This window comes from Chinchilla lanigera, unplaced genomic scaffold (genome assembly GCF_000276665.1).
Source record: "Chinchilla lanigera isolate Chin_1 unplaced genomic scaffold, ChiLan1.0 scaffold00041, whole genome shotgun sequence".
Classification (NCBI taxonomy): domain Eukaryota; kingdom Metazoa; phylum Chordata; class Mammalia; order Rodentia; family Chinchillidae; genus Chinchilla; species Chinchilla lanigera.
This window is the reverse complement of record NW_004955442.1, coordinates 477095-495593: the sequence shown is the minus strand read 5'-3', so window position 1 is coordinate 495593 and position 18499 is coordinate 477095. Positions and strand designations below refer to the sequence as shown.

At 41.2% G+C, this 18499-nt stretch overlaps 1 protein-coding gene across 6 annotated transcripts in view; it reads left to right on the top strand.

The window, feature by feature from the left end:
* The first annotated feature begins 4809 nt into the window (after positions 1-4809).
* Positions 4810-18499, top strand: part of Kiaa0430 (KIAA0430 ortholog) — a 48273-nt gene continuing 34583 nt past the window's right edge. For all 6 annotated transcript variants that reach the window (XR_001235376.1, XR_001235377.1, XR_001235378.1 and 3 more), the window contains exons 1-7: positions 4810-4933; positions 9013-9214; positions 11898-12584; positions 13335-13509; positions 14318-14544; positions 15812-15929; positions 16485-16657. Coding sequence is in view for 3 of the 6 variants with exons in the window: in XM_013517740.1 (XP_013373194.1) it covers positions 9071-9214; positions 11898-12584; positions 13335-13509; positions 14318-14544; positions 15812-15929; positions 16485-16657 (1524 nt within the window). In the remaining 3 variants the exon portion in view is untranslated. The remainder of the gene's footprint in view (positions 4934-9012; positions 9215-11897; positions 12585-13334; positions 13510-14317; positions 14545-15811; positions 15930-16484; positions 16658-18499) is intronic.

Genomic DNA, 18499 nt, shown 5'->3' with positions numbered 1-18499 from the left:
GCCACGGGTCCGCGTCCGGATCAGCCAATCAGCGCCGAGCAGCGCGGTTTGGAAACTTTTTCTCGCAGCCCGGGCGCGGCCTGGCCACGCGGCGGCGGCCTAGGGCGGGAGGAGCCGGGGGAGGCGCCGGGCGGCCCTAGGGTGCCGCAGGCTGCTGCCTCCTTGACGCCGGGGTTGGGCTTGAGTTGGCAGCCACCACTTGAGGAGAGTGGTAGCCACTCTCTCACACCAAATGCTGCATCCCAGCCTCGAGTCTTCCCCGAATCAGTCGGCAGGGCCAAGATCCAAATCCACTGAGGCTAACATGGCCCCAGGCTCTTCCCACACCTTCACACCCTAGAGGGAATCTTGGACAGCCTTGTCCTTCAGAGGCCGCAGAACTTCGTGTGAATTCTCCTTTAGCTGGAAGAAGTGGCGCGCACTTCTAATCACAGCGCTCTGGGAGGCTGAGGCAAGAGGATGGAAAGTTTGGGGCCAGCTTGGTCAATTTACAGACTGTGAGAGACTGTCTCAAAATAAAAAATGAAAAAGGGCTGGTAATGTAGCTCACTGCAAAGGCGCTGGGTTCAATGGCCAGTACAGAAACAAACTAGGCTTTGAGTCCTAGCTCTATGCATTTCTAGTTGTGTGAACGTGGGCAAGTTACTTAACTGCACTGAGACTCATTTATGTATAAATAAGATTGTGCAGAGGTCTAAACGAGTAAATACTTGCAAACGTTTAGGGCGAGAAATTATATATCTGTATGTGTATTTGTTGAATAATTGTGGATTTGTTGGTTTGGTTTTAGACATGGTCTCTCTATGTAGTTCATTCTGGACTTAAACTCACTATGTAATTCAGGCTGGCCTGGAACTTGTGGTGATCTTCCTACCTCAGCCTCCTGAGTGCTGGGGTTACAGGCATGAACCACCATGCCCAGTAATTTTTTAAATGGTTATGTGACTCAGGCACAATGCTTACTTGTTGATATGGTTTTTTCCCATTTAATTCTTACAGCAACCCTAATTGTTTACTAACAAAGTATTGAGAACTCTTACAAGGAACCTGTTCTCAAAGGGCTTATAGTGTGCAGAGAGAAAGACACTAAACTAGTAAGCAGGTAAGATAAATTCCAGATGTTACTAAGTGTTATGCATGAAGCAAATTCATGATAGAAAAGAGCTGGGGAGGGTACACTGTGCATGGAATGGTCAGGGAAGGTCACTCTAAGGAGATGACAGTGGAGCAGAGCACCAGACAGAGAGAACCACAGGTAAACACTCTTTGGGGGAGGGGGCTGAGGATTGACCCCAGAGCCACTCTACCACTCTACCACTGAGCTGCATCCCCAGCCCTTTTTTTTATTCTGAGACAAGGTCTTGCTAAATTTCCCAGGTGGGACTCAAACTTGTGATCCTCCTGTCTCAGTCTCTAAATGCTAGGATTAAGGGATGTACCACCATGCACAGCTAGTAAAACACTTCTGTTATACTCATTTTAAGGATGAGAAAACAAAGGTGTGTGACATTAAATGAACTGCATGAGGCTTACAATTAATAGCTAAGAAGTCAGGCTTCAAACTTTGACACTTACACCCTTGTTCTTCCTCATATATTACAGGCAAGGAAAGACTCCCCCTCCCTTCCCTGCTATGGTTAAAATGAGCTTTCTCTAATTCTGCTTTAATTCATTGCTAGTTCCTTGAAAAAGCCCAGAGACACAAGAGGGAACCCACCACCTCTACCACAGGGGCTTAAGGAAAGTACCAAAATGTTTTTCAGGATATTTCCAGTCTAGTCCCAAACACTAATATGTCATTTGCATCTGCTTGACACTTAGTCTAATACTTTTAGGTTTAGAATTTTATTTACTGTCACCACCCCTAAGGTTTCAGTGGAAGGAGTAATCACCCCAGTGATTCAGTTTATAGATGAGCGGAAGCACAAATTGGTAAGGTATTGATTTTTGTTTTTGTTTTTTGAGACAGGGTCTCACTATGCAATTCAGGCTGGCTTCAAACTTGCAGTGACCCTCCTGCCTCAGCCTCTGAGTGCTGGGATTACAGGTGTGTGCCACCACTCCCTGATGAGAGAGGTATTGGTCTTGACTAAATGACATCCATCAAGTCATTTAAATAACTTGTTTCTCAATTTCATAAATTTTCAATAAAGAAAAGGAGAAGGGCATTGAAATGATTGTCATTATTGAGGTGCAAACGTTTGAGGAAATCAATTTGTCACTGGGTAAAATCTTAAAAATGAAAAAAAATGACGGTAAACTTTCCGTCATTTTACCTATTGATTTTTAAATATGGTCTCACTATACCGTCCACTATATAGTCCTCCCTTAGGCTCCTAAGACATGGGCCAACATGCCTGGCTTCATTTTATGATTTTTATACAGATTGAATTACTATGTCAGTTTTATTTCAGCTCCTTCACTGCTAAACGTGGGGACATGGGCTGTTTCAGATTCTTTCCTTGTAGCTTTGAGATATGACTGAGCAGAGAGCTCAGTTTCTCTTCCACAAGTCCTGTCATCATCATTGTCCAATGCAGAACACCAAAGGGAAGTAAAGCAGACAAGCTGCTTGGGAGAAATTCATTTAGTAACAAGACTGGATAACTGAGCATAATCAAATGCAAAGTAGCCACACAAATAGCACAAAAACAAATCATCCTTATTTCAGAAATGTGAGGATTATTATTTGGACAAGGAAAAAACTGAAACTTACTTTCACTAAGTAGGAGTAAAATTAACAGGCTATCCATAATTGATATAGCTTAGAAATTGCATAGCTTTTTAAAAAAACAAATACCATAATGTATTTGGATTCATTATTGTCTCCTTGAAAGGGCCAGTGTACTCTGCTTAGTTTGCAACAGAAACAATAAAACAGTTTCATCCTTCCTTTTTTTTTTGTCTTTTTGACACAAGGTCTCGCTATGCCGTTCAGGCTGGCCTTGAGCTCACTTTGTAGCCCAGGCTGGTCTCAAACTCACAAGGATCCTCCTCCGTTGGTCTCCCAAGTGCTGGGATTGCAGGCATAATAAAATGGTTTCTATTTAAAGTATTTAAAGGCGGTGCCTGGTGGCTTACCCCTGTAACCCCAGCACTTGGGAAGGCTGAGACAGGAGGATCCCTGGAGCTTGAGGCCACACTGCACTACAAAGTGAATTCAAGGCCACCCTGAACTGCATAATGAAACCCTGTCTCAGACAGACGAAAGAAAGAAAGAGACAGGGAGGGAGGAAGGGAATTTAGATTTCTCATTGGCTTTTCACTTACTGGACTTTAAAGAATGACAAGCAAAATCAGACAATGTGTCTGCTTCTTCTATTTTGTAGCTAAAAACTTTTTTAAAAAGCAATTACAAATCTATACTTTGTTTTCTTTTTTATATTTTAGTTAATACTGTCTGTATTCTGAGGCATTCAACTGAAATTTAAAAAGAAAACAAAAATTGAAAGACCACCTGTGAAGAGTAGCATATTTGCTTGGTACTTTGAAACGACCGAAAACTTTGAAACAGAGTGGTTTTTCACGTTACAATTCCCAGTCGGAAGACACTACCCCCACGAAGACACAGTGCAGAATTTACTCAGCAGTAACAAACACCTAAGCAGGCAGATGATACATGCCTGCCCCGCGCCTTCTGCAAAGTTAAACAGAGGCACAACGTGTTCTTCACTGCGTGTGCGAGCTTGCCCTCCTCAGGACGGGGCTGCAGAGGTGTTTACAGGGAACTATTAATCCACACTTAGTGCAGATTGCCTAAAGAAATCCCCTCAAATTGGAAACTCAGGAAGAAAAACGATCTCATCTGGCTTTTTCTACTTACCAGTTTTCTAGCAAAATGAATTTGTTCGTTGAAAATTTGAAAGGTAAACTTTTTAAGCAATATTCGGCTAGCACACCCTTGCCTAAACTGTATCTAGATTGAGATAATATGTGCTTTGTTTTTCTCCTAACAGGAGATAGTGAGCAGCTGGCAGTTGCAGAAATTACCATTTTGCCTAAGTTAAAAAAAAATTAGACGTCCGGTAAAAATGAAGATTACGAGACGCCTTTTTTTAAAAAAAGCACACTTATCTCACGTTTCTCCACCTGCAACAGGGAGTTACCTGTTTACAAAACTTAACTCAAGAGTTTTCCTTTTTCCTCGCCCAATCTGTCCCTGGAAAGTTGTACTCATTGGTGAGGACGCCCGCGCAGGGCTGTAACAGCGACGCCGTCCCCGAGCCGCCCGCGCCGCGCCCTTCGCTCGCGAGGCAGGTGCGGGGCGGGAGCCCGGCGGCAGCCGCGTTCCTCCGCTCGCCGCTAGGCTGCACTAGATGACGGACGCCGGGGAATATGCGCCACTTAATTTTAAAAAATAAAGCAGGACTATCACGTGACGGCGGGGGGCAGCCGACGCGATCGAGTTGTTTCACCAAAATCGCTTTTCCGTGGGAGACTAAAGGAGCTGAACTGTATTAAATCCCGTTTGGCAGGTTTTTGCTCGATTTCACCTCACAAGCTCGCTAACTCTTTGCTTTGGGGTTCCTTTTGACTTCACAGAGTTAAGCCAGAGAAAAGGTCTCCTTAACACTCGGAGTTTTAACCAAAAAAGCCAGGCCATCCCCCGGGAAGCCCCCACTTAGGGCTTTATCGGGAGGGGACTGAGCCTGACGAGGCCGCAGGGCCGCGAGGCCCCGCCCCCCCCGGCGCCCAGCATGCAGCGCGCGCCGAGGACGCCGCGGCGGGCGGGGGGCGGAGGAAGGGGCGGGGCGAGCGGAAGAGAAGGGCGTCGGTTTTGCGACAGGGGCGGTGCGGTGCGGAAGCGGAAGTGGAGGGTGCGCTTGGCGGCGGCGGCGGGAGCTGCGGAGTCGGGAATCAAAACAAAGGGCCTGGGGGGGCGGGGGGAAGGCGGTGGGGCCGGAATGTAAGCGAGGTGGAGTGGGCAGCTGAGGTGAGTTTGCTCCTAGCGCTGGGTCTAGACCTTGACGGACCCCACTGCTCTGGGGCCACCCGGGCTGGGAGGGGGGACAGTGCCCCCCCTTCCCCCACCTCTTCCTGGGCAAGGGCAAGGACCGGGACCCGCCAGACTCGGCCCCAGAAGTCAGCTTGTCACCTTTGCAAGTCTGCTCACTACTGTTATGGTGCGCCGCTGTTCCCCTTTTTGGGTATTTGGCTCCCCGCCCGCACCTGTCTTCCTGGTCCCTGCTGGGCCCTGCAGGTGTATCAGCCTTCCCAGAAGGGGGTGCAAAGTTAGAAAGTGAAGAGAAAACGCTCGGGGCGGACGTTTTTGCAACCTTTCTGAGCATTTTGCGTTCTGCTGGGCCCTTCAGCAGTCCCTAGGGTGTAGCTTTGGGGCTTCAGACACTCCCCCTACTGATTGTAACCTCTTGGTACACCCTATAGAGTTTGCCAAGCACCTTTCCAATACTACTAAGAGTTTTCCAGTTGCCTTTGTATCGTTTGGACTTCTAGTATATCTGAGCGAGATTTTGTCTGTTTTGTATACACTGAAATTGCGGACTAAACAGTCTGCTTTGACATTTATTGGGTGTTTTATTCCTTCAGAAGTATGCCAGGCACTGTGCCAGGTGAAGGAGATACAGTAGTGATTAAGAAAACAGTTTCGACTGTCCTGGAATTTATGTTTTAATAGAGAAAGAATAAAGTAGCAGGTAAATAAAGAAGATAATTTTAGATGGAAGACCTATGAGAAGGAGGGAAATTGGTAATGGGGGGAAGTGGAGTGGGAGTTCAGGACTACATTGAATGCTAAGAGAAGATCTTTTGCTCACCTTAGCCCCTTTGCTAATTGGGTGATCACGGGTAATCAAACCATCGTCCAGTGGACTTTCTGTTACTAGCAGACCCATGTGAGAGGATCTGAGGTTCAGAGAGGTTGTTGAATTGTCCAAAGTTGCACAAATAGGAAGGAGTAGCAATGGGGAATAAAATGCAGGGAGTGTGATGTCATAGACTTCGTTCTCAGCCACTGTCTGAATGGCTCAGACTCAGAGAGCTACTGGCAGAAGGGAGACTCCCACTCGAACAAAACTTGCTTTGGCTATCTGAGGCGCTTAGTAACATTCTCAGGAATACTTGGGAAAATTTCAGAGTCCAGGCAGCTAACAAGTTCATCTTTTTGTTTATTTGCTTATGTTGAGCAGTGCTGGAGACACTTTAGCAGAAAGAGGTGAACACGCCTAGTCTTGCTAGCTTCCTGCAGTAATTGTGAGATCTTGGACTAGCTACCAAACTTAAGTTTCTTTTTCCTCTTCTCTAACCAGTAACTAATTTCTTCCCACCTTACAGAATTGAGAAAAAAATTATGTAAGTGAATTCTGTTGCCTTTACTTTGTTTTTGTGGTACTAGGGATTGAACTGTACCACAGTTTGTATATTAGTACCGTGTTTGTATATTTCAGGGCCTTTGCACCAAAATACACCCCCAGCCCTATTGTTTTTTTTTTTGTTGTTTGTTTTTTTTTTGAGACAAGGTCTCTATGCAGTTCAGGCTGACCTTGAGCTCACTTTGTGGCCCAGGCTGGCCTCGAACTCACGATGATCCTCCTGCCTCAGCCTCCCGAGTGCTGGGATTACAGGCCTGAGCCACCACGCCTGGCCTCCAGCCCTATTGTTGTTGTTGTTGTTGTTGTGAGGAAAGATGAGACGCCTAAGTAGGAGAAAAGCAGCCTCTGTGACAGTTTGAGATTGAACAGCAGGCAGTTTTGTGGTTTCACCCCCTAAAGCAGGCAGTCTGTGGTTTTGCTTCTGCATCTGTGAGGCAACGTGGTTTACCCTATTTCCTCCTTGTACAGGTTGCCCTGTCTACCTGTCTCCTTATTAGTCTACAAAACCCAAATCCCTAGCAACAAGCTGACCAACCAGTGAGGGGCAGTCACCCTCGGAGAGAGAGGTCCCTGGACCCGTACCCCATAAAACAGGACTGCTTGCCCCAGTTTCAGCAGTTACCCAATCCTGGGCCCTCAGTCTTTGGAGTAGTTTTGTACTGCTTCTTTCTGGGAATAAACTTTACTTTCACTTTGCACCTTCTGACTTTTCCTCTTTCTATATCACAGAGAGAAAAAGATTGAGGCTGGTGACCTTAGACGTACCAGACATGTTGTTGTTGTATTATTTAAGACAAGTACTAACTAAATTTCTAAGTTGCTCAGGCTGGGCTTAAGCTTGAGTGCCTCAGCCTCCCAAGATGTTGGGATTATAGGCTTGATATTCCTATTCTAAGGATAGGTCTGCTAAGGTAGTAAGTAAATATTTGCTGGATGAGGAAATAAATAAGGGTAAATGAAAATACTGTGTTAACTATTATGTTGTAAATGTTAGTTCGCTTTCAAGATTTGGCTTTAGACAATTTTGGGAAAGTATGTGGAGGTTGTGTATACTATTGTGAACATCATAAATTCTTATAATTTAGAGAGAGGTGTGCTGGTCTGTAAAAACAAGTATCATAACTGAATATTATTGGTGGCAGTTGCCTCCATCTGTTTCAGAATTAACCTGTCCTAACTGTGTGTCTGAGTAAATGATGCACTTAGTAAATATTGGTACCACATAGTAAATATTTTAGGCTTTACCACATAGTAAATATTGTGGCCAGTCTCTGTTGTAAAGACTCACTTTTTCAATTGTGCAAAAGTAGCCAGAGACAGTATTTAAATGAATGAGGGTGGCTGTGTCCCCATAAAACTTTACAGACACTAACATTTGAATTTCATTTATTTAAAAAAATTTTTTTAGGAATTAAAAAATTAAAATATGTCCTCAGTTCATAGATTCAGTTAAATATAGGCAATGATCTGGCTTTGGCTAGTGAGCCGTAGTTTACTTTTGCCTTACATGATCCGTTCTCCTATACCTTAGACAGGTAATAATCACCCCTACCCCCTGCCATTTAGATGTTAAAATCTCTTGAGAAGAGCATCATATCCAACAGAAGAGAAACTAAAAGTTATTTTCTGTATGTTCAGATGAAATTTTTGATAATGAAATGAATTGCTTGAAAATGGCCACTGAGGGTAAAAGTGAGATAGTGTTGGGATATTGTGGTGTGGGCTTGAAATGAGGTTTAGTTGTCCTTGGCACTGGCCAGCTGTTTTCATCCCAGTGGATGTGGGTTGACTTTATCTGCTTTTATTGTACTCTGTTGAGACTTGTAAGATGTGTTGTTAAATTGGAATAGGTACAGCACATTTGTGATTTGTGATTTTTCTAATTGCTGGATTTTTGGTGGTATATTAGATTGTACTTTCATTATAAGTAAACCAAGATATGGTTTGGTTTGCTCGCTGGCAGGGTAGAATTCAAAGTCCACAGAGGTTATTTACTGTGGACTTTCCATGTTCATATCAAACAGTGGGAGAGGTTGATATGGTGACGGTTCTTTTACTAAGATTAGATGTGCTCTTCTGTTAAGTCTTTGAGTCTCCTAATCATAATCTTTAGAGAGAGATAGCTGAGAAGAATTAAGGAAAAAACAATAGGAAAAGCCTGCTTAAGGCCAGAGAAAGTTGACTGTAGCCAAATGACAAGAAGTGTCACTCAGGGATATACAGGTGCCCCAAATCAGCTATTTCTTTCAGATGTGGCTGTGTATAAAAAGAAATAGAATTCATCCAGAATTCATTCTTTTTTGAAGAGTTATGGAATACAAGGAATGGCAGGTTATAGCCTTTTTTTTTTTTTTTGGTTTTTCCAGTACAGGGAATCGAACTCAGGACCTTGTGCTTGCCAGGCAGGTGCTGTGCCACTGAGCTAAATCCCCAGCCCTGGTTATAGCTTTTCTTAAAAAATCAGATTGATGTTAGATTTTAAGCATAAGCAGAATCAGCCAAGTTTATAATATTTTAGTAACCTGTAATATGCTCTGATATCCATTTTCTTTTGCTCTCTTAAGATTTGAATTGTAGGAAGGCACTGTTCTATACATACAGTTGTAGTTTCAAATTTTAATGTGTTACAAAATTGCAATATTATGCAAAGAAATAACATGAAAATCTCACTCCTTCTTAACAGGGTGGAAGAATGAAAGAAAAGGAAGATGAAAGAATGTTGAACCACTTTGTATGGCTGTATGATGGAAGGAAACGGAACTGAGAACCCCTGCAGTAGAACACTTGGATGGCTTCGACAAGATAATGATGCTAAGCCATGGCTTTGGAAATTCTCTAATTGTTTTTCTCGTCCTGAACAGACATTGCCACTTAGCCCCCAAACGGTAAGGACATAGCAGATGCCTTCTGTGAATAGCTGAGGAGTCCATTTGCCGTGGGACACCAAGGTGTCTCTCCCTGGAGCCTGTGCCAGGCTTCTCTGTCTATCCCAGTTGTATTAAACTTGGTAATGCAATGATTTCTGACTCAATGAGAACCTAATTTTTTAACTGTTGTATTCTGCTGTGAGTGACAGTGCATGTTTTAAACATTTAATGTTAAAACTTTAGGAAGTTACTATTTTGTTTCCTGTGTAGGTCCCAAATTCCAAAGATGATGTAGTAAAATCAGAGTAAAATGCAAAATAAATTGTTACTATAGCTTTTTTAGTTGTGGGTCTTATAAACTAGAAAAGATGGGCAAGACCTTGTTTATAATCTTTCTTGTTCAAGATTTCTCTAAGTGTTTAAATAAATCTGATTTCTTGTTCTTGTGTACGTGTGTATATGATACTGGGGATCAAACTCAGGGAGTTGTACTTGTTAAATGTATGTTGTTCCACTGAACTATATACCCAGTCCCTTGCTTTCTTTATTTTTTCATACTAATTTTGACGTTTTCTCCAGAAAAATTTTTACATTTGGTATTTGGGGTGGAACCTAGGGCCTTGGCATGGTAGGCAAACATTCTAGCACTGAACTAAATCCCCAATCCTTTTTAAATTTTATTTTGAGAAAGATTCTGAGTTGCCAGGTTGGCTTTGAAGTTGCAATCCCCTCGCCTCAGCCTCCCAAGTACCTGGGAATGCTACCATACCTGATTTGACATTTTCTGTTTCATGTACTCAGGTTAACACTTACTGTTTTCTATTGTACTTGGGATCCAAATGAGACTTCAAAAAAAATAAATTTAACTTTGTTTTCTCTAGATTTTTACTATATAGGTTTTTGCTATATAGTTGTCTTTGTTGCAAAGCATCAAATAATTTGGACCAATTCAGAAGGGTTTTATTTTAAGGACAGTTGACAAGGAAGGTTTGCACCTCAGGCAGGGCTTCTTTGGGTAGGATGGTAAATTTGGTCCTTATGGAGTCACTGAATTTAGAATTAGACTCTCAACTTTACAGATTTTTTTTTTTTGGTCTTTTTGAGACGGGTCTCACTATGCAGTTCAGGCTGGCCTTGAGCTCACTTTGTAGCTCAGGCTGGTCTCAAACTTGCAATGATCCTCCTGCCTCAGCCTCCCAAGTGCTGGGATTATAGGCGTGTGTCACCACACCCGGCTCCAACTTTACAGATCTTGAAACATAATGAAGTAGGTTCAGATGACCAGGTTGCAGTAAAGTTGCCCATACAGACCTGGTCTGAGTAAATCAGAATGTGAGCATATGAATTTCCAGTCTGAAGTGTAATGACCATAGCATAAAACACACTGCTCATTGCCTAGCCAGCCCACTGCTAATACTTCTCCTTTAAAAAAAAAATCTTAACTGAAAATCCAGACTTCTTCCCGTGTAGAATTACCGCAAAAGGCATGAAATTGTAACAATCAGATGGACTTTTACGCTTTGAGGAATGAGTATGTCTCAGTCAACATATGAGGACTTCCTCTGTGTCTTAAGGGTTCTGTAGTCAGCCCATATAGGGTTAGTGAGATTCCCTTTTAGGGGCCAGGTACTGTCCTAAGTGATTTATATGCTCAATCTAATTTTATCCTTCAAAAACTGTAGGGGATACATTTCATTCTTAATTTGTGGCTAAGGAAGCTGAAGCTTAGAGAGGTTGAGTAACTGCCCAATGTCATATAACTATGGAGTATCAGGTTCAGACATAGATCTCTGATACAAATGCCATGCTTATCTTAAATCTTTATGCCATATTCGCCTGCTGTGCCTGTGTTAGACTTGTGTAGCAAGCTACTTTATACCTCTTTCCAGAAAGTTTTCTAATTACTCTAATTCTTTGCACTGGGTGCAGTATAATTGTTGTCATTATGGTTTTAGGTCATGATATTCTAGCATTTCCTAAGTTGCACTGGCATCGTGCTTGTGCCATTTGGGTAGATAGGTGATCTCATCAATAAAATAATTTTTAGAATCTTCTTTAGAAGGCCTTCTTAAAACCCCTTATGTGCTGACTGCAGGAACTATTAAGTGAATTGCTTTGCCTGAAACCATCTGAATGCTGTTTGTGACTGTGTTTTCTTACCACTTCTTTTTTTTTTTTTTTTTTTTTGTAATATTAAGGGTTGAGCCCAGGGCCTGAGCTACATCCCTAGCCCTTTTTCTTTTCTTTTAAAGACAGTCTCACTAAGTTGCCCAGGCTGAACTAGAACTTACAGTCTTCCTGCCTCAGCCTCCCAGAGTGCTGGTATTACAGGTGTACACCACCATGCCCAGCGCATACTACCCATTTTGTCTTTTAAGAGATCCTGTGAGCCAAGGGGAAATTATGAAAGGGAGATCACTAAGGTACAGATGGTTAACCTGGTTTGCTAAAGTTGCAGACAGAGCCCCCTGCCCCATTCTTGTAAGATTCAGGAAGAATGTAGTCTTAACTTCTGTTTTGCATTTCTGTGCCCACTTCTGCAGATCTCTCTGAAGAATTCCCCTGATTTTAGCTAGCTGCTATTCCATTTTTGGAATGATGTAAATAAAATTGAAGTTTGTTTTTTAATGCAGTAGTGTATGAGAAAGCAAAAATCCCTGCCCTCTTAAAGTTGACCTGTGTTCTGATTTTCTTTTCTCAGAAAGAGTACATGGAGAACAAGAAAATTGCTGTGGAATTAAAGGATGTACCATCTCCCCTTCATGCTGGCTCTAAACTTTTTCCAGCAGTCCCATTGCCTGATATTCATTCTCTTCAGCAACCTAAAATACAGCTTTCAACTGTCCCCAAAGTAAGCTGCTGTGCTCATTGCCCTAATGAACCGTCCACTTCACCATTGCATTTTGGTGGTGGTGGCGGCGGTAGTGGAGGTACTGGTAGCTTGATTCACCCAGGCGCACGCTTAGACTCACAAAGCACCAGGACAGTCACATGTCAGGTAGGGTCAGGGTTTGCTTTCCAGTCTGCATCGTCGCTCCAGAATGCCTCAGCTAGAAACAGTTTGGCAGGCATTGCAAGTGACTTCCCCAGCATGTGTCTAGAGAGTAATATATCTTCTTGCAAACACCTGCCCTGTTGTGGAAAACTCCATTTCCAGTCATGGCACAGTAATGTACACAAGCTGCATCAGTTTCCAAATCTCCAGGGCTGCACCTCCGCTGGCTATTTCCCCTGTTCTGATTTCACAAGTGGGGCTCCGGGGCATTTGGAAGAGCACATTTCACAGTCGGAGCTAACGCCTCACTTGTGCACCAACTCTTTGCACCTAAATGTGGTACCTCCGGTTTGTTTAAAGGGCTCACTTTACTGCGAAGACTGTCTAAAGAAGGTGTGTATCTTTTTATTTTTTTATGTTGGGTGCAGCTGAGGTTTGAGGAATGACTTTAAGTGGATTTGTCTTGAAAAGTCTTTGTTGGACATGGGATTGAGGGTTCTTCTATGGTGTGAATCTTGCCTCATAGGTATAACTTCTGCTAATCCTGAAAGAAGCAAGGGGTAGAAACCATTCAAGAAAATACATAATAATTATATAGATTTTGCTTTTAGAACTTCTGGTTACAATGAATATATATGTGAATTTAGTTTGGCAAAGCCTCTGTTTTGTCTTACCTTTAGAGGCAAGTGTACAACTGATTTAACAGTTGTGTGTTTCGTGTAATGTGAGTAGCCCCAAACTGTCTTCCTGTAATATGGGGAACTTGAAATTTGACCTCAGTCATACCCATGTTGAAGTGAAAACTTCACCACCCTGCGTAAGGTCTCTGTGATAGCAGGCACGTGTTCCAGGCTGTAAAGTTCCAATCATGTGTCTGCCCTGATCATCTGAAATCCTTTCTTGAAGTTATGAATTGATAGCCAATGGTTCTTGGAAGATTATTTGAAAATACATTTTATGAGAGGTTAGTATGTGGAAGGTGAAAAACTTAGAATGTGTTTTTTGTGCTGGGGATATAGCTCAGTGGCACAGTGGGTAGTGAGTTTGATTCCCCATACCAACAAACAAAAAAGAATGTGTTTTCAGTGTTGTACGTAACTCCAGGTTCTGGAATGATGTATCTGAAACCTTTTTTAAAAACAGCCGGCAAGAAATAGTATAACTGATGCTACTAAAGTCTGGCCAAATATACCACCTCCAAATACTCAACCTGCACCTCTTGCTATCCCTCTGTGTAATGGCTGTGGAACCAAAGGAACAGGGAAGGAGACCACGTTGTTATTGGCGACCAGTCTAGGCAAAGCTGCTTCGAAATTTGGTAAATGACAGTATGGCATAAAATGTGCATTTTTAAGTAGTTTTCAATAGCCAACACTAATATTGCATTCAGTTGCCTCTAAAAGATTCCTTGTGGTTCTAAAACTGTATGTGAGCTCTCAGGTATGTGTGAATCTCTCCTTCTCTTAGTAAAAATCTTCTTAATGTAAACCAAAATCAAGTGCTGGAGAGTAAACTAGGGATTAACTTAGGTTCATAAACACACTTGATGTGTCCTCTTTAGAAACGTAGTTGACTCTAAATAGTATTTGGAAACCTAAGCGTTCTCAATTAAAATCATTTCCCTGAAGTTTTTAATGTGATAAGTTATCTTGTGAAAACATTTATTAATGTGTAATCAGATGTTAATGAAGTGTTAAAGTCATCAACAGTAACAGCTTCATCTTGTTCATCTCTTCAGTGTTCTTCCATACCAAGTAGAAAGACAGCGTGAGCTGAACATGAAAATCAGGTCCTGGAGTAGCAGCATCTGATTGGTTACATGTTAGAGAAAAGCACCACAGGTCAGCATGAGAATGGCTCATGCTGTGAATACATTTATTATGTGCACGAAGTCACTTGACCTGTAGATTTGTTCACTCCTGAAAAATAGGAAAGTCTCTTAGAATGCTATTTTGGCAATTTGGTTACATATTAGATCAATCAGTGAGTATCCTTAACATCAATAATTTAGTTTTTCCTCCACTAAGAATACTAGCTACCTACCTGTTACTGTTTTGTCATCTTTTTCACTACATTTAATTTTTTTCCTTTTTTTTTTTTTTTTTTTTTGCATTTAATTTCTTAAGGATCACCGGAAGTTGCACTAGCTGGACAGGTGCTAGAAAACCTACCCCCTATTGGAGTTTTTTGGGATATTGAAAACTGCTCAGTTCCCTCTGGTCGGTCAGCCACTACTGTTGTACAAAGAATCCGTGAAAAGTTTTTTAAAGGCCACAGAGAAGCAGAGTTCATCTGTGTGTGTGACATCAGTAAAGAAAACAAAGAAGTTATTCAAGAACTGAATAATTGCCAGGTTAAAAAATTTTTTTAAGAATTTAATCTATGGTAGCAGCATAAGCACATGTGTGTTTTTTTAAAGAATTCCAGTTCCAGATTTAATGACTTCATTGCATTGGTGCTTAATTTTCAAATAAAAGAAATTAGCAAAAGATTATTCCTAAAGTACTAGAAGTCATTTATGTTTGATATTTCAATAATGGTACTTACACTTTCATGTTATACTGGCATAATGGTAACACATGTATTGTCTCCTTTGGTCATAACTCCTTTGTGAGCTAGGCAGGTAGGAATTATTATTTGCAGTGTACAGTGAAACTAAGACCCTAATAAAGGAACCAACATTTTTAAGATCACATGGCCAGTAAGTGAAAGGGCTAGGATTTAAATTCAGGTAGTCTGACCTTGAAGTCCATGCTCTGAAGCTAGAATGTAGGTCTTTTGACTCTTAGACAAGTAATTCCGTTGCCACTATATTGCTGTCTCAAATTATATGAGTATGTAAAAACAATTTACATGAATGAAAACAATCCTATTGTGTATTACATGTGGTTGAGGTACTTCTAAAAATAAATCTTCGCATTGGAGATGGTTATATATGTGAGACTGGTAAGTTTTAACAGGAATCAAGTGTTTTGGCTTCCTTTGGGGTGTACTGCCTCTTCTGTCCACCACTTAACCCTAAATCAGTGATGGTGAATGTTGTAGAACATGCAGTGATTAAAAACATGCTGCTGCAGCATGTGGGTTTGCCATCACTACCCTAGATCCTGGGAGCCACAAACAGTAGATAGCAAAGACGAATGATGTAATGTACAACCACAAATCATCCCTTAATTGCACAACTGATTTCCAGTATCACTAGTTTGTTGGAAAAATCTGGTAACGTTAGATTTCATTTTTCTCTACTTTTTTTTTGAGACAGTGTCTCCGCAGGCTGGTATTGAACTCACTGTGTAGCTTAGTCTACCCTTCAACTTACAGTCCTCTTGCCTCAGCCCCTTGAGTGCTGAGTTTACAGGTGTGTGCCACCACACCTGGCTCTACTTACTTTCTGAAATGAGGGTTAAAGAAACTCAAACAGAAGTGGGGTAGTAATACCCAGTTGATTCATATGGAGAACCAAGTTTGAAAACATTGTGATCTAGTTGTACTTTATTTTGCATTTTTAATAATAATTATAGAATTTCCTTTCTCAAGAATTGCTTACTAAAATGTAGGCAAAATGGGTAGCAGTTTTCTAACATCAGCTTTTGCTCATTCTCTCTTATAAATTAATGCAGGTGACCGTTGCTCACATCAACGCTACTGCAAAGAATGCTGCTGACGATAAACTCCGACAGAGTCTACGAAGGTTTGCAAATACTCACACTGCTCCAGCCACTGTGGTTCTTGTGTCAAGTAAGTGACATCTGATGTCAGCTAAACTCACTGTGTAGAAGTTGTCATAAAATTTAAAACACATGAAAGCAAAGTGAGCTCCTAAAGAAGTCGCATACATGGGACATACTGATGCTTATTGGTGAGAATTATTTAGGGAAATCATTGAGCTTATGTGAGTTTTTGTATCTTCCTCATTGGACCTGAGTTCTTATTAAAGGAAATGTAGTTTTAAATTAAAGACAGTGTGATTTTGGTGTTTCGGAGTTTTTCACCCTGGACCCACCTAGTATTACTAACTTTAAAAACCCAATATGAGTAAGTTCCCAAATTGAGTCTTCTGAGTATGTTTGCTCCCTGTTAATACTAGAAGTAGTGTGTATCTTGGAATTACACATAGGTATGTAGTAAAATTTTCTTACCATGTAAATCTGCTAGGAAAAATATTTCTGTTCACGTGAGGGGAGAAAAGCAATTTTGAATACAAGCCAGCCATTCCTTCTCAGGCGGTGTCCCTGGAACTGTCAAGTGTTTCTAATGCTTGGAGATGGGGTTGATTTGCATATTTTCTTTCAGCTGATGTCAATTTTGCATTGGAACTTAGTGATCTGAGACACAGGCATGGTTTCCACATAATTTTGGTCCATAAAAACCAGGCCTCAGAAGCACTGCTGCATCATGCTAACGAGCTAATCAGATTTGAAGAATTCATTTCGGATTTGCCCCCCAGGTTACCACTAAAAATGCCAGTAAGTGTATTTACATTGTTTTTGCTGTGTTCCAGCGTTGTGTTATAGAGGCTGAAAGTTGTTAATAAGGGAATTGACACATCCGGGTAGAGCTCTTCATAGGAGGCTGGTTGGATTTTGAAATTAGGCCTGGAAGCATTCAGTGTTTCTTCTACAAATAGAGAATGAATACTTAGGAATGTTCCTTTTATTTTTAAAAGTATCATAGGGAATTGACACCTTGTCAATAGTCACTTCCTGTTATCCCCAAAGCTATCAGTGTTTTATAGCAAATGGGTGGAAATAATGGAATAAGAATCATTATTCATTTGGCTGACTCTTTAGGCTTCCGAGTATTACAGATAGAGAATTTGGTGAATTTACATATACTCATGTGTTTGGCATATCAACAGGGTAATTGTGCTTTTTGGAAGCATTTAATCCTGAGGCTCCAATAGGCCTCTTGAGTCTGTGCTCCTAAAGAGCACAATTAGGAATTAAGCTGTGTGCCAGTAGAGTATGAGCATATTTCCAGGAGGGAGGAACACTTAGTTTGACTTGATTTGTGACAAAAATGTTTCTTGCAGTGCTGCGCTATGTTTATGCTATTTGGAAACTGTGTATAACTTTTAAAGTATAGTGGTAATGGTGAAGAGGTGCCACAGTGTAGATGATCCAAGAAAGACAATGCCATACATTAAATACAGTTTAATCTAATACCTTTAGAATTACAGATGTACCTTAGAAATTACCTAACATCCTCATTTAAAGGAGGAAGAAGTCGGTGCTTAGAAAAAGTAAGTTATCGCTGGGTACAGCAGCACAGAGGCTGGGCCCCAGGTCTTCCAGGTCAGTCACTTGCTCTGCTAGTCCCACTGCCAAGCAAGCCCAGGGTTTGGACTTGAATTATATAGATAGTTCAGTCGGAGATACCAGAGTCTTACCAAATGAGTAGCATACACCTCTGTTGAGCCTCTTTCCTAATTCATCTTTGTCATTACTCATTGTTTTTAGTCTTGTGGCTAGAGCTACATTTACTCCCTTTCGCTTCTGATTTGTACTAACTTTTTTATCTTTGAAGGCCATTAAGTCAAATGTATTTAAAACAAAAGCAAAACCCTGGTCAGCTAAACCATTTATTCTTACCAGATGTTTTTTTCTCATTCACTAGAGGGATAGCTTGACACGTATTTTTGGTTTTTTGTTCTTTCCCTTGAATAAATTAAATATATATTCAGCCTGGGTTTTGAATCTGAGGTGCTATAGAAGAGTATAGATTTTGTTGGTTAGTACCCTTATACAAAGGAAAACCTCTGATTAGAAAAATAATGTTTATTGGAAAACAAATGAAAAACTAAATACAAAAGTGGGAAAGATGAAAATCCCACAATCCCACCCTGCAGAGGTAAGCACTGTTACCAGTTTGGTATTATCCTCTGAATTTTATGATTATAAATTAAAGAAAAAGCAATTTTACATATATTCTGTGGCCTTTTTTTAACCTATCAAAACTTGCTTATCTTTTCATGCAAGGATATATATTTGCACAAGTATAGCACATTTTAAAATCCAGAATGAAAAAAATTAATTAATGGAAAAAAAACAAACAGAATGTTAAACCAGACACAGAGGTGCATGGCTGTACCACAGCACTGGGAAACTGGGCAAGTTCAAGCCTAGATGTGGTAGCTTAGTGACTTGGCAAGACCCTGTCTCCAAATAAAAAATGGAAGGCCCTAAGTTCAATCCCCAGTACTGCACACACACAAAAATAATGAAAACCATAGTGTTGACTTGCAGCCATACTTGTATTTAACCAGTCTACCCATTATTGAACATTTTGTGTACCCCCCATTTTTTACC